Source organism: Cynoglossus semilaevis, chromosome 8 (assembly GCF_000523025.1).
Source record: "Cynoglossus semilaevis isolate Cse_v1.0 chromosome 8, Cse_v1.0, whole genome shotgun sequence".
Taxonomy (NCBI): domain Eukaryota; kingdom Metazoa; phylum Chordata; class Actinopteri; order Pleuronectiformes; family Cynoglossidae; genus Cynoglossus; species Cynoglossus semilaevis.
The window spans coordinates 21,686,058-21,699,592 of record NC_024314.1 but is presented as its reverse complement, the minus strand read 5'-3'; the positions used below and the strand labels follow the sequence as shown (position 1 = coordinate 21,699,592).

At 38.8% G+C, this 13,535-nt stretch overlaps 1 protein-coding gene across 1 annotated transcript in view; it reads right to left on the bottom strand.

Annotated features, from left to right (window-relative positions):
• pcloa (piccolo presynaptic cytomatrix protein a) overlaps positions 1-13,535 on the bottom strand; it is a 49,951-nt gene that overhangs the window by 29,182 nt on the left and 7,234 nt on the right. The window contains exons 4-6 of the mRNA XM_017034417.2: positions 2,529-2,750; positions 1,583-1,591; positions 1-427 (exon numbers count right to left, since the gene is read on the bottom strand). The exon at positions 1-427 is cut by the window's left edge and continues 6 nt beyond it. Of these exons, the coding sequence (XP_016889906.1) occupies positions 1-427; positions 1,583-1,591; positions 2,529-2,750 (658 nt within the window). The remainder of the gene's footprint in view (positions 428-1,582; positions 1,592-2,528; positions 2,751-13,535) is intronic.

Sequence of the window (13,535 nt, the reverse complement as noted above, 5' to 3'; positions counted from 1 at the left end):
TTTCCTCATCAGACGGGGAAGCATCCTCGTTCTCACTCATTTCTATAATCTGTTTTCGGATAAAGTCCTCATCATCTCCTGACATCGGACTTTCTTTACTAAAGCTCTCGCTACTGTCATCTAAAGAATCTGCTCTGATATCTGCCGGCACCAGAAGCTTTTTCTTTGTGGCGTTGGCGTCTTTCTCAGTGAGACCCCTATCTTCTTCTGAACTTGGCGAGTCAGGTGATAGAGGGAGCACCTGAAGTTTACGCCTGGTCTTTAGTGTATCCGTCTGTTGTTCTTCATCTTCCTTCGGTTGGGAGCTTGGCTTTGCTTCAAGGATAGGTAGGACAGTGTTTTCCAGCTTAACTATATCCGATGGGCTGATGGGACTGAGCTCTTTGGAGGCCATTTCTGCTTCTTCAGACTTCACTGAAGACTTAACCTATAAGAATAAAATAAAATGTATTATTTTATGCACTACTTCATCGAAATGTGTTACAATTATTGGACATAAAGCGTTTGCCGTTGAGAGATCTGTCTAGAACCGATGGTGAGCTACGTTCTATGTTCACCTGTTTTGGAGGCAGAACTGTAACCTCTTGGTTTCCCTTCTCATCCTTTCGATCTTTGTTCTGATCACTATCTACACAGACTGGGATTTCAGGTTGTTCTACAGGAACTGAAGCAGATACAGTTGCACCTCCCTTTTCAAATTCTTTCTCTGATACTCGATTCTTTGATTTGATCTCCTCTCCTACATCAGACACTGCAGCGGGGTTTCTGCCTGACTGAAATAAAATGTTTTCTTGGATGTTCCCACTTACAGGTGGTGATTCGCCCTCATTTTTTACATCATTTTCTTTCCTGTCATTGAGTGACAGGTTAGATGCTTTCATGTGCTCTGCCTCTTCACAGGCTGTAGGCAAATACAATTCTTTTTTTATGTCACTTGGACTCTCAGCTACCAAAAGTTTGGTTTCAGAACAGGCTTCCGTGATATCTGAAATTCCAAAGCCTCTGTCGCTACCTTGCATGTCAGTATGAAACAAACCTATATCACTACTTTGCTCCGACTCCTTGACCATGTCTTGCCCTTTAGATTCCTGTGTCACTGTCTCAAGAACACTCTCCTCTGCAGGTAATGACTCATAGTTTCCTTCTCTTTCTGCCTCTGTCTTCTCAATTTCAGGCCATACAGACAAAGCTGCGGTGCTCGACTGTGCCCCAGTCATTTCCTGGTCATTTGCTTCCTCAGCTGTGTCTTGTTCCGTAGTCTTTTCTTCACAAAATTTTCCTTTCTCAGCTTTTATTTCAATATCTCCTCCAGCAGCTTCATCCTTCTGACCTGCCTCATCCTTGAAAGCTTTGCCAACAGATGATTTATTACCTGGTTCTGTTTCCCCATTTTTTGCTTCTATATATTTTGTTTCAAAAACTTTATCTCCGGCTCCCTCAGCAGTGCCCTTTATTAAGCACTCACTGGCCTCCTTGTTTACATCGGGCTCATTTACAGTCGTATCAACATTTTTCTCAACTGCACTTTCTTTTTTATAAGTCTCACTCTCTCCATCTCTGCACTCTGTATTCAAAACTTGACCTTTATCTTCTGATGCAAAGAATTGGTGTTTTGACTTCTCATCAGGTTCATGGACTATGTTGCTGAAAATTAGAACCTCAGAATTTATATGTTCCATAACTTCAGATGGAGGTTGATACGTTTTTGTCAGTAACGACTTCTCTGATTCTGATTCTACCTTTTCTCCTAAAGTAATTTCATGAGACAAAACAGCTTCAGTTGTTTGGTTTTGTTCAAGATTGCTTCTTACTGCAGGAGCTTTTGGAGGTGTCTCTATATCAAGCACTGCTTCTATTATTTTTTCCCCTTTTACAGCTGCCGTGACATCTATTCTTAAATCACAGCAATCTGAAACCTCCTGTGTGTCTTCTTCTGGGTTCATGGCAGGTTTTGGCTCTTCCAAAACCTCTGAAAGCTTTTCTGCACTGGGTTTGTGTTTTTCATTATCTGTCACAGAAACTGCAGTCTCACTATGGGGAATTTCTGAATTTGGCGCAGTTTCTCCCCCAGTAGAGACTGATGTCTCGTCTGAACATGAAGTCAGAGAGATATTTTCCTGCTGCTGAACTGGTGAGATATTGCAAACAGGTGCTGGTTGTTCAACATTGGATGGCTCTGTTACAGTGTGACTATGGTTTTCTTCCACTTTGAAAGTGCTGCTCTGCTCTGACTTGCCTACTGTGCTTTCACTGACAGCTGCACTCTGCTGATCAAAATTCAATGGCTCCCTCTCAGGTTCAGAATGGCTCTGTGCTATTTTCTCACAGTTTTTCCCTAAATCGACTGCTGGGCAACTCTCAGCTACACTTTCTGAAACGGGACCCCTTACTTCAGCATGTATTTCAGATACCGATTCAACTGCTGGGGGTTGAATTTTCTTATTTGACTGCTCTGTTTCCTGAGGAGAGTTTTTAGCAATAGCAGACTGAGAAGCATCATGTTCACATGTAGGAGTTGTTGTGGGAACTACCTTGGTGTCGGGAACCAACTGGGGTTGTTCTGCTGCCACTACGGGTTTGCTATCTACAGCAGGAGGGGGAAGGGTGGTGGAGGGAGCAGGTGTAGCAGAGGGTGTAGGAGTGGGCGTAGGTGGCTGCTTCTTCGGGGACGCCATGGTTGGCGGTGGCATGTCTCCCAGTTGGCCTGACATGGCTCTTTGTGTCTGGCAGTTGAGGCAGAGCCATTCTTTCTGTAAGACAAATAAAATAAAAAAAAAACCCATCATTTTAGTAATGATATCTGATAAAGCAGAACAAAACTTGGCAACTCTGTAAGAAAGATGTTCTTAACGATTTCTATTATTAGCTTGCTCGCATTATACGGCAGCAAGAGAACGTCACAGAGACAGAGTTTCAGTGTAACCTCTTTTTCTAGTTCAAGAAAAGGTTTTACATTTGTGGGACCTAAGAAATGGCTCGTAAATAATATATGGTAATGGGACGAGGCTTTGCTTAGAGCATGTCAGGGACAGAGGGTCGAATGGCCTTGTAGAAAAATGACACAGTCTGAGTGTGTTTTGTGGGTCGGTGTTTCTAATAGAAAGCAAACAGCGAAGATGTGGGCCACTAGATTTTCTCCACCTTTCCTGAAAACATAATGTACATAACTTAGGCTACACAACAGTCGCTGTTCAGATGCTTTTTAGGTTATAGTTACAAAGCAGCGATATGACCCTGATTATATTTATTATTTGAATTTGTCACTATTCTGTACTACTCAGCAGATAAAGTAAACTGAGTCACTAAGGATTGGTCCTGATGTGATGCTGAGATGTCCTTGCAAAATAAAAAAAATAAAAACCACAAACACAATGATTTATTCAACGTCTTTAAATCAACCCATTCACACCCAGGAAGTGTGTTACAGCACGTGGTGAAATCAACCCATTCACACCCAGGAAGTGCGTTACAGCACAAGTTCTGAATAGGAAGAGGGTTTAACTTGAGCTCCACATATGATTGTCTGCATGTTAAGCCATGGAGTAGACAAACAAACTCATCAAAATGATTCCCACCATGTTGGGCTGTGAAAGTAGCAGATTGTCGGAGAGAGACCGATCAAGTGTCACAGCAGGAGCGTTAAACATGAGTTGCACCAGTTCCAGGCAATTTGTTGACAGAGGTGGTCGTAAAAAGCAAAGATGAGGGACAGTAAAGACAGACACCAGCGTCCCTCAATCTTTAGGATTTGCCGACTTTCGTCATCAATATTCATCATAATGATGGTGTCATGCAGTATAGATACATTGTATTAGTGTGTGTGCTGTCCCAGCAGGAAGGACTTAAGATGTGAGTTTGTCCAGGTGACAGCTCTATCAGTTAGAACAGAGGGACAGCTGGCTCAGAGAGGAAGAGAGAGATGGTCGCTGATAGGAACTGCTGAGAGTCCCTTCAGCCGGACGGTCGGTCGGCCTTTAGCTCCTTCAGTCATCACTGATGTTATCACCGCATCGAGCCAAACACACTTAAAGCTTTTATTGCTTCCTCACTATTACTCTGCAAAACTAACCAGACCTTTTAAGTAATTCTGGAATGACCTCCTGAAATGTTAATTTGAATCATTATTACTTATGGCCAAGAATCCTTAATACTTTATACTGGGGTTCGTAGGAGCAATCACCTTGAAAGGCCATCAAGTCATTAATTGTGTCCCTGGCTGCATTTAAAGCTACACAAGGGAACATTGGCAGCTCACTCTCCAAGAGCCATAAAATAATTAAATTCAGATGTCAATACGATTCTGTGTTTACTTTTCCAAAAGCCAAGGACACTTGATACTGCTAAATACAGTTACTAAACAAGTTGCAGCCTCTAATTCTGGGCTAACAGATATAACACTCTATATTGTACAATAAAAATACCACAGAGTCGACCAAACGACTAGCCTAGCAAACATGACTTGTGGCCCATAAACACACAAAGCTATAGAGTGTATAATACACACATGGTGCTTGAGCGGAATGCTAACATTAGCAAATTGAATACTAACATTTGCAATGCAAGTAATGATGCATTTACAAACCATCTGCCTTTTTGGTGGTTTTCAGGGTTGTTGACATTTTTAACAATTAATTAACATAAATTTACTTCCGACAGATTACATGTAGGTTTTAAATTTGGAGGAAATTAAAATAAATAAAATCGTGTTTGTTTGGCCACTGCTGATATTTTTTATACTTGATTTTTTAAATTACATTTACTAAATTCAATTCTATTATTTTTTATACTTGATTTTTTAAATTATGTTTACTAAATTTATAGTCTGTAGAACTGAATTCTAGATGTGACTTCAATCCTGCAACTTCTCCAAATGTTCCACGTCTTTCAACTTCCTTCAAGGACAAACACATGAGCCAAACTGAAAACCACAGACAGAAACCAGATATGAAGTCGACTCGGGCCGTTCGCATTTCTGGTCACTGTATCCTGCAGGGAGTTGGGTGCAGTGTTGTGAAGGTCGGGGCAGGTCTTTGATTAAGACACGGGATTATACGAGGATTCTACCTGGCTAATAATAAACACGTCTTGGCAGAGGCTGTAAAAGTTAGACACAGTCAGGTGTGGAAAGAAAATAAGGATCTGAATAAATCAAAAGATTAGAGCATGATGTTATGAGCGGAATATTAAAGTAGTAGAAAAGGCTGTTTAATGGTGAGGGAAAGTGACTCGGCACTGCTGCTGCCAAAAAGTCTGACAACATCACTGATTTACAGATTGGCTGTAAATTAGTGGCTGCAAACGCAAGACTACCAAGACATAAGACTGGACCTTCGTACAGATACAGACTTCAAATTTATGTGATGCTATTAACATAATAAGAAAATAATTTAATCCCATATTTTTTCCACAATGGGGAAATTTACAGTGTGAGTCTTTGCACAACACACAGGCTGCCACAGGAGGTGCCATTGAGTACCGTATTTTCTGGACTACAAGTCGCACTTTTTATCATTCTTTGGCTGGGTTTGCCACTCATACTCAGGTGCGACTTATATATTAAAATATAATTTCAGATGTTTGTTATTTTCACACTGAGAGCCGCTAGTGGGCACTTTAGCTAGCTGGTGTGACTTATACTCCGCAGCGATTTATATGTTTTTTTCTTCTTTATTATGCATTTTTTTGGCTGATGCGACTTATATTCCGGAGTGACTTATAGTCAGAAAATATGGTATGTGCGCCACACTTATAGTCCAGAAAATATGGTATGTGCGCCAGAACCCAGGACCTTCTGCCTGTAAAGCAGATTTGTAAGGCAGGCCTGGTAACCACTACACCATAGAAAACATGCTTTTAGGCTAACTATTAATAAAACTTTTTTTCATCAACAATCTGACGTAGTGTCTATACAAATTTAGCATTTTGCTAGTCCAGACTACAAATCGATGGCGTTTTATGTTACATGGTTTGCTGTTTAGCCGGTTCTGCTATTTACAAGAGATACTTGTAACCAAAGATTGGCCCTGAATCCTCCCAGACTGAAGAGGAACGCTTTACCCGGTGACTCACAGCCATCCACCGACAAAGGCACAAACACAATTTATTACAACAAAAAGTTCAAGAGACAGGTTAGCATGAGTTAGCATGACTGACTTGGTAAAAGGTAATAACAAAAACACACACACACATAAATATATATATATTAAAAAAAAATCTTGAAATCACACTTTATCACAGACTACAATATATGTCAGATAAAATAAAAAATTAAATATTTAAGTAGAGAAGTTGATACTACTACAGTGATGCCAATGTCCTTCAAAGACACTTCAATTCACTTTTCAGTAAAAAGCTCTTCCCGAAATTAAACCACACCCTTTTCCATTGATAAGTGCTGCCGAGCAGCCAGTTTAATTACGATGCTCGACTGCAGGCAGAGCATCAAAACATCAGTTCCTTCCCAAGCCAAAAAAGATCTTTGTCCCAATAAATGTCCCTGTGTTCAAGATGTGTCCCTCTTTGTGTTTCAGTCTGCTGTGGTGCAGTGATGCTTGTTCTACCGACGATACCCACACGTGTGACAACCAAACTCTCATTCAGATCATACCAGAAAGTGTGTGTGTGTTTGTTGGCTTCAATCCCAACAACGGGCAGCAGAACGTGGGCTGTGACAGTGAATAAGGCTAACTCTGCTGCCAAAAAGCTTCAGAGAAAATTACATTTAATGTTCATCAAAAGAACTGCGCTTGGCAACTGGGCTTGTGTGTAAATTCATTTAAATATATATATTGTATTATATGAGGCAGAAAACAGGCATTTAAATTATTATTGTTTTTGGTTCAGCTATGTCACCGGTTCCCAACCCCCGGTTCACTGGCCGGTACTGGTCGATGAGTGTCACCGGTTCCCAACCCCCGGTTCACCGGCCGGTACTGGTCGATGAGTAATAATAATTAAAATAATTTGATTTTTGGCCACAGAGAAATAATTAATCATTATTTACTTTATACAGATTTTATTACGATTGACTTTATTTATGTAAAGATAATTGCAATTTTTTATAAAAAAAAAGTTATAATCTTTATATTTAATAGTCTTTTAGACTTACAAAATACCAGAAAAAAATCTAAAGGATGTTTTATTTTGAAAATTTACTGATGCTCAGTGGTCCTTCAGTGATTGACATGGTACTACCTTATATACCTTGCTATATACACTACTACTACACTACTAATACTCAACAGCTATCCATATACCAGTATTTGTTTACTCCATAAAAATGAAACACAAAACCTGCGACTCAAAGCTATCCATATACCAGTATTTGTTTACGCCATAAAAATGAAACACAAAACCTGCGCCTTTTGAAGAGATAATCAATACAGTCTACAGAAAGAAAAACTTTTTTATGACATATTGTTGAGTAGTGATACTGTAGAGACAAACAGATAAAATGTCTCAGCAATGCTGTGTTTTAGTCTTCAATTAAATGTTTTTTAAAACATCAGTAAAGCTACCAAACATGTCCTCTCACACAACATGTCAGAGAAAACAAAGAGGTGGTTGTGGCGTCTGTGGGCGGTGGGATAAGAGCGAGTGGTTTTCATCCACTTTTCCACTCATTGTAAAGGTTACAGTTAATGAGATGTTGGTTTTGGTTAACAAAAACACCCCAGTGTCTGCTATTGCCTAAAGCAGAAATGTACCACTCAAAGGCAGTGACACAGAGTCAGGGAAAAGCAGTGAATCTGCAGGATGCTAATATGTTGTAGCGCACCAAAGCCTAATTACTGTCACCGTATATAGATTAGCATTAATTTTTTCATCAAGTCCTTGGGTTGGGGCGGGGGGCCTCTACACAGAGACATGGAAATTAATTGTTGTTAGGCAGTGGTTCTCAAAATGAGGGTTATGCTTCCACTTAGGGACACGAGTAAATATCAAATTTAATATTTTCTTTAATTGTTCCACAGTGCGGCAAATGGATTTGTAATTTTTATGCAATTCTATAACTCTAAGACAGTGGTCCTCAAACTGTGGTACATGTACCAGCAGTGGTACGCAGAGAAAATTCATATATATGCTATATTCTAATGTTGGTCGTGATGGTGGAACTCAGAGAGCTCCATGATTTCTCAGGTGGTACAGAGAACCACTGCTCTAAGATGGCTCGCAGTTTAAGTTCATGCAGTACAAGAACGAAAACCAAACTTCACAAACAGCCAACCTACAACTACAGCAAAGGTGCAATTTCCCTTGAACTTGATTCTTATCATTTAAGTCACATTTTAAACTATTTTAAAAGTCACATTTATTTTTATTTTTTTTTAAGCCAAGTCTTGTCCACAATGTGCTTTCGATTTCCTACAAAACTGAAGCCATTTTCTAAGTGGGTCCTCAGCTCAAGGTCTCACCTGTTGAATATCAATGTTTAATGAGAAAGACAGAGTCAGAAGCTCCGACCACAAAGCAACTCGCTTTTAACACCCTATACAATGGTTTCGTCTGTCACTGTTGTAAATACTCCTAGGGTCAACAATCGTCAAGATGTAAAAAAAAAAAGAAAAAAAAAGAGCATGTGATACGTAAAAAAAAAAAGCAAAAAAAAAAGCATGTGATATGTAGAAGACAATCGTTGCCAGGATGTGAGTGTGTTTGTCAGGAGTCTGTGTGTCTCTGCTGGACTGACCTTGTCTTGTCTCAATATGCCTCAGTGCTGGCACCTATGATGACTTGGCTTTTGTCCATGAATGCTGACTTGTAGTTAACGGTACAGTGGGTATTTTTTAGCCATAAGAGACAGTGAATGAGAAAAAAGGAAAATTGAGAATCATTCTGAAGACGAGCTTAACGGTCCATTGTCTTCTGGACCCAGAATATACCTTAAAGGGACAGGAACTCTGGAGTAGTATTCACTAGCCAAAATATTAGGTACACACACTGAACTGCTTGTTGATGCAAATTGCAAATTAGCCAATAGCACAGCACGCATTTATGGAGGCTTCAATTTGAGGTCAGACTCCCAGTTTGGGTCACAGCAGCCACAGTAATTAAGTCTACGCCCGACACAGCTGCCAAATGGATGGCAAGGAACTTTAGACTGATTCATATTCACTGCAGTTTTTAAGAACACCGGTAAAATCTAAAATCCACCAACTCAATAAAGCAACATTTTTACTACAATTTTTACACTTTTTTTTTTACATTTTCCATATTAATAATCAAATAATTCAGAGTGGTCGCAAATTAAAAAATTGTGATATTTAGGAATATCAATTAATTGTGATTAATCGTCAACTGCCCTGTGATTAATCACATTAATTATCAGTGTCAAATATTTATTGTTTGACATTAATAGAAAAAAGTATTACACAGTCATTATAAATCCTTTTTATTTCCAAGCTTTGAAGTGGGCCATAAGTAAGACCCTGGTGCCTGGGGCAAAGACTTTTTAAAATCTTAATAAAGAGTTATAAAAGCATGAAAAACATAGCAATAAAGGAGATGGGGCAGGAAGTCAGAAACAGAGGGAGAGAAGAGAGGAGAGAAGAGAGGAGAGCCTTTCCGTATAGTTCCCTCTTCTTTGTGTTTCCCTCTTTTGTGGCTGTGTCTATTTCTGTACATCTCAGCCTTCAGGACAAATTACTGCTGAACTGTGATCTGGTGCGTGTTTTGTGAACTGAATATAACAGAAATAACTAATATTCCATATAAAATCCAGACGTTAAGGACGTGACATAAGAAACCAGCCCGGGGGGGAAGAGAGTTGAACTTTAGTGGTACCACTAAGATTCAAACACAGGACGGTCCAGACTGTGGGTGGAGTCATGGACACAACAACAGAATAATGATGGAGGAGGAGGAGGCAGAATCAGCATCAGTGTGTGTGTGTGTGTGTGTGTGTGTGTGTGTGTGTGTGTGCATCCAGACGTCAGAGACGGAGGAATTCCAGGACATGGGCAAACTACTAAAAACAAGCCTTTTCTTTGCAAGGACACTGCATCAGCATCGACAGTGTCCTCAACTGACCTTCACTTTAAGATTCCAAGTCTCACCATCAGGCATTTCTTATCCATTTTACATAAGTTACAGCTAATCCTCATTTAACATCTATATGATAGATTTCCAGACGATCATTTTGCAAAGATCTGTCTCTGAGAACTCACACTATAGTCAAGCTAAAGCTCCAGTCTTTCACATCAGCCACAGATATACTGTATACTGTGCTCGGTGCCTAGTTTGACAACAAAGACAGCATCGACTGGGTGAAGCTCATACAGGATAGAGCTCACATCTCTCCATCTCTTATCTGGATTCTTTGATTTGTGCTTGTTAGCCTGTTTTACGTAAGAATCCTCCGCATGACACAGCGACGAAGATGGAGCTAGAATTATACCCTACGTATTCACGAACTATTTCTACTACATCAGAAAGATACAGAGTGAAAAACATTGGAAAGAAGCAAAAACTAGAGCTCGGTACAAAAACACTGCTTATTAGGAAAAACGTATTGTTTCTTAAAATTATGGAAAGAGAGAATGGAGACACTAAGTAAGGGGGTAAATACACCTTCTGGGACAAACGTGGCTATAAACCCCCAGAGGGGAAGGACTGTGATGTGAAGAAATTGAAAAACAAAGAGAAATGATTCTGATGAGTCTATTCTGGCAAGCTCTACTGACGAGGATTAAAAACCGACACCTGAGTCCAAGAATCAAGACTTAATTGAAAAGACTGGCCTCCTCATTCCCTTTTAATCCCTTTAGAAAATAAGACTTACACATCACACACACACATACAGACACTCACATACACACACACTTCATGGATTTACTGAAACACCAAAAATGAGAAGAAAAACAAAATCTATCATAACAAGTCAGGATCCAAGAGTTCCAAGAATAGTGATTTTTTTTTTTTTAAAGTGAGAACTCTGAGAAGGAACAATAAAAGCTTCTGAGAAACAATTTTTTTAAAGATTTATATCCAACTCAAAGAAATATTGTCCTGTTGAAAAAATACTTCTTACTTTGATGTCAACATTGGACTTCAATATAAGTTGTTTTTTTTTTTAACTTGAACTTAAAAACAAACTGTTGTCCTAGTAATGTTTACATACAAACACTGTGTAATCAAGTGATGAAAACTCCTTCAGACAAGTGACACACCTGCAGGACCTAAACTCACACCAGCCATTAGCCTCAAATGTGAAACATACTGTTAGGTGCACACATGTATTGACACACACACACACTCGCACACTCACTCACACACACACACTGACCCATTTTACATGCGTCATCAAACCCTTGGTGACAGCCTTCGCGACAGCAAACGGCAAAAAAAAAGAGCGGCACAGGACGTGAGGGGAGGTGGATGACTCAACCTAGTGAATATTGCACAAGGATTTTACTTTGAATTCAATCCACAAATGTTTAAAACAAAGCAGGGCCTCAGCATTCAGGATTCAAGACTATGACTAATCCACACCCAGTCACAACCCTGGGACCCCAGGAACCCACATTTATTTTCCTGCACAGTTAAATGTCCCCAAACGTTCAGCCTCTTTTAAGTGATTTAGCAGTTGAGCTCCTCATTATCCCATCAAGTGTGTACAATTAAGAGCTGTAGAAAAAAAAAGCCCTGAATCTGTAAAACAAAGAAAATGAGTCTTTAATTATTTTGTCACTACTGCAAGCTAATTACCCCAGCCTGCATCACAAAATTACATATTTTCAAATCATTAAAATGGAAACGTGTAGCTATGAGAATTCTTTAAAAACAAAAAGGAAAATATAATAATAAGCTACTCTCTAGCATTATTGGTTGCCTTTTAATAGGTGGAAAAGTAAAGAGTGAACAAATGTTAAATCACATAATCAAATACTTCAAATTTATAGTAAAATCTATGACCAAAATCACCTAAAGTTGTGATTTTCTGTCAAGATAACTATAAAGTACCAGACGTGCGCTACATGCTAACACCTTTGCTCTTTTTTCTGTTTATTTATGTGATGTAAATCACTGAAATAAAATGTTGTTCATGTTCTTGCATTAAGAAAGACAACTATGACAAATTCAGCCACAGTTTCCTTCTTTTGTAAAGCTGATGGTAGGCTAAGCTAAGTGACCCAAGCTAATGAGCTGCTTGTCATAGCCTCATGTTTGACAGACACAAGTGATGGTGTATTCTAATGTAACTGATGTTTGGCTATTTTATGTTTTGTTTATGTTTAATATTATTTAATCAAAAAACAAAACAAAATAAAGCTGAGCAGAAGAAGCATAAAATGCTAACGCTAAGTAGGATTTTCTTAAACTATGACCATTTGCCATAGTTTCCAAATTTGTGTATATTAATTTACTCCATTTTCCATTTAAAAGCTATGCTAAAGTACCTAAGCTAACACGTTGACATGTTTGTTTATGATGATTATGAATTTCTTAACATACAGTACATCTCTTTAACAGTACTACAGTACTTCGTTTTCTAAAGCCTGTATTGAAACAGACCATTAAAAGCCACTATAATCCCCCTCGTATTTATCCACTTACTATTTATGGAAGGCTCTCCGGGGAGACACAAATACACAACAGATTATTAGAGTCTCACTTAAAGGACAGGCTAACACTTACACAAGAAGCAGGAGTACAACTGCTGATTGACAAACATGCGACTGGGCTGTGAATGTTGTGACCAACTCAGGGGGTAATAATCAACAGTAATTAACCTGTGTATTGATAAATACCTCAGTATTTATTATATTTATATTAATGTTGAAATATTAAATATTTTATTACAATATTAGTAAATGATATAAATTATAATATTATTATTATATTATATATAAAATTAATAATAATATATTATAATAATATAATTTTATTATATAACTATTTAATAGTTTTTATAGTCAAATTAAATATTAATATTAAATATTACATATTTATGTTAAGACCAGTGGTCTTAACACACAACAGTACTACATCCCTCAGTGTATCTGGCATGAGGAGCTCCATGAGTGGAGGGCAGTTCTTGGCCTCTCTTCCTATGATATACAATGATCTGGTCCCATAGAGAACCATCTGTTCTGTGAAACGTAGCCCAGCACAACACAATGCAGTTACACCAGCCAACCCGTCCTCACACCTTGTCTAATAAGTAGGACACCAGCGTTCTCCGTGTCGTAGTCAGTCAAGCAAGGACCAAGACTGAATGGACACACTCTGACGGCAGATGTCTGCATTAGCACTTAGAAGTTAGGCTTTCAAATGAATTCCACTGCAGGGAAAATGTGCATTCTGTTGTAAAAAAAAAAAAAAAGGTACCTTTACAGGACACTTACAAATGAATCATACCACACATGCACACGCGCCATATTCAGTTTCAGAGTCGAGTGTCAAATTGTTTCAAGTGCCCCCTATTATCCTCACATTTCCATCTGCCCTCTCTTCTGAAGAAGCCCTGATGATAATGAGATTGACAATTAACCACATCCATTCATTCAGTGGTCACACACATGCAGACGCCATTA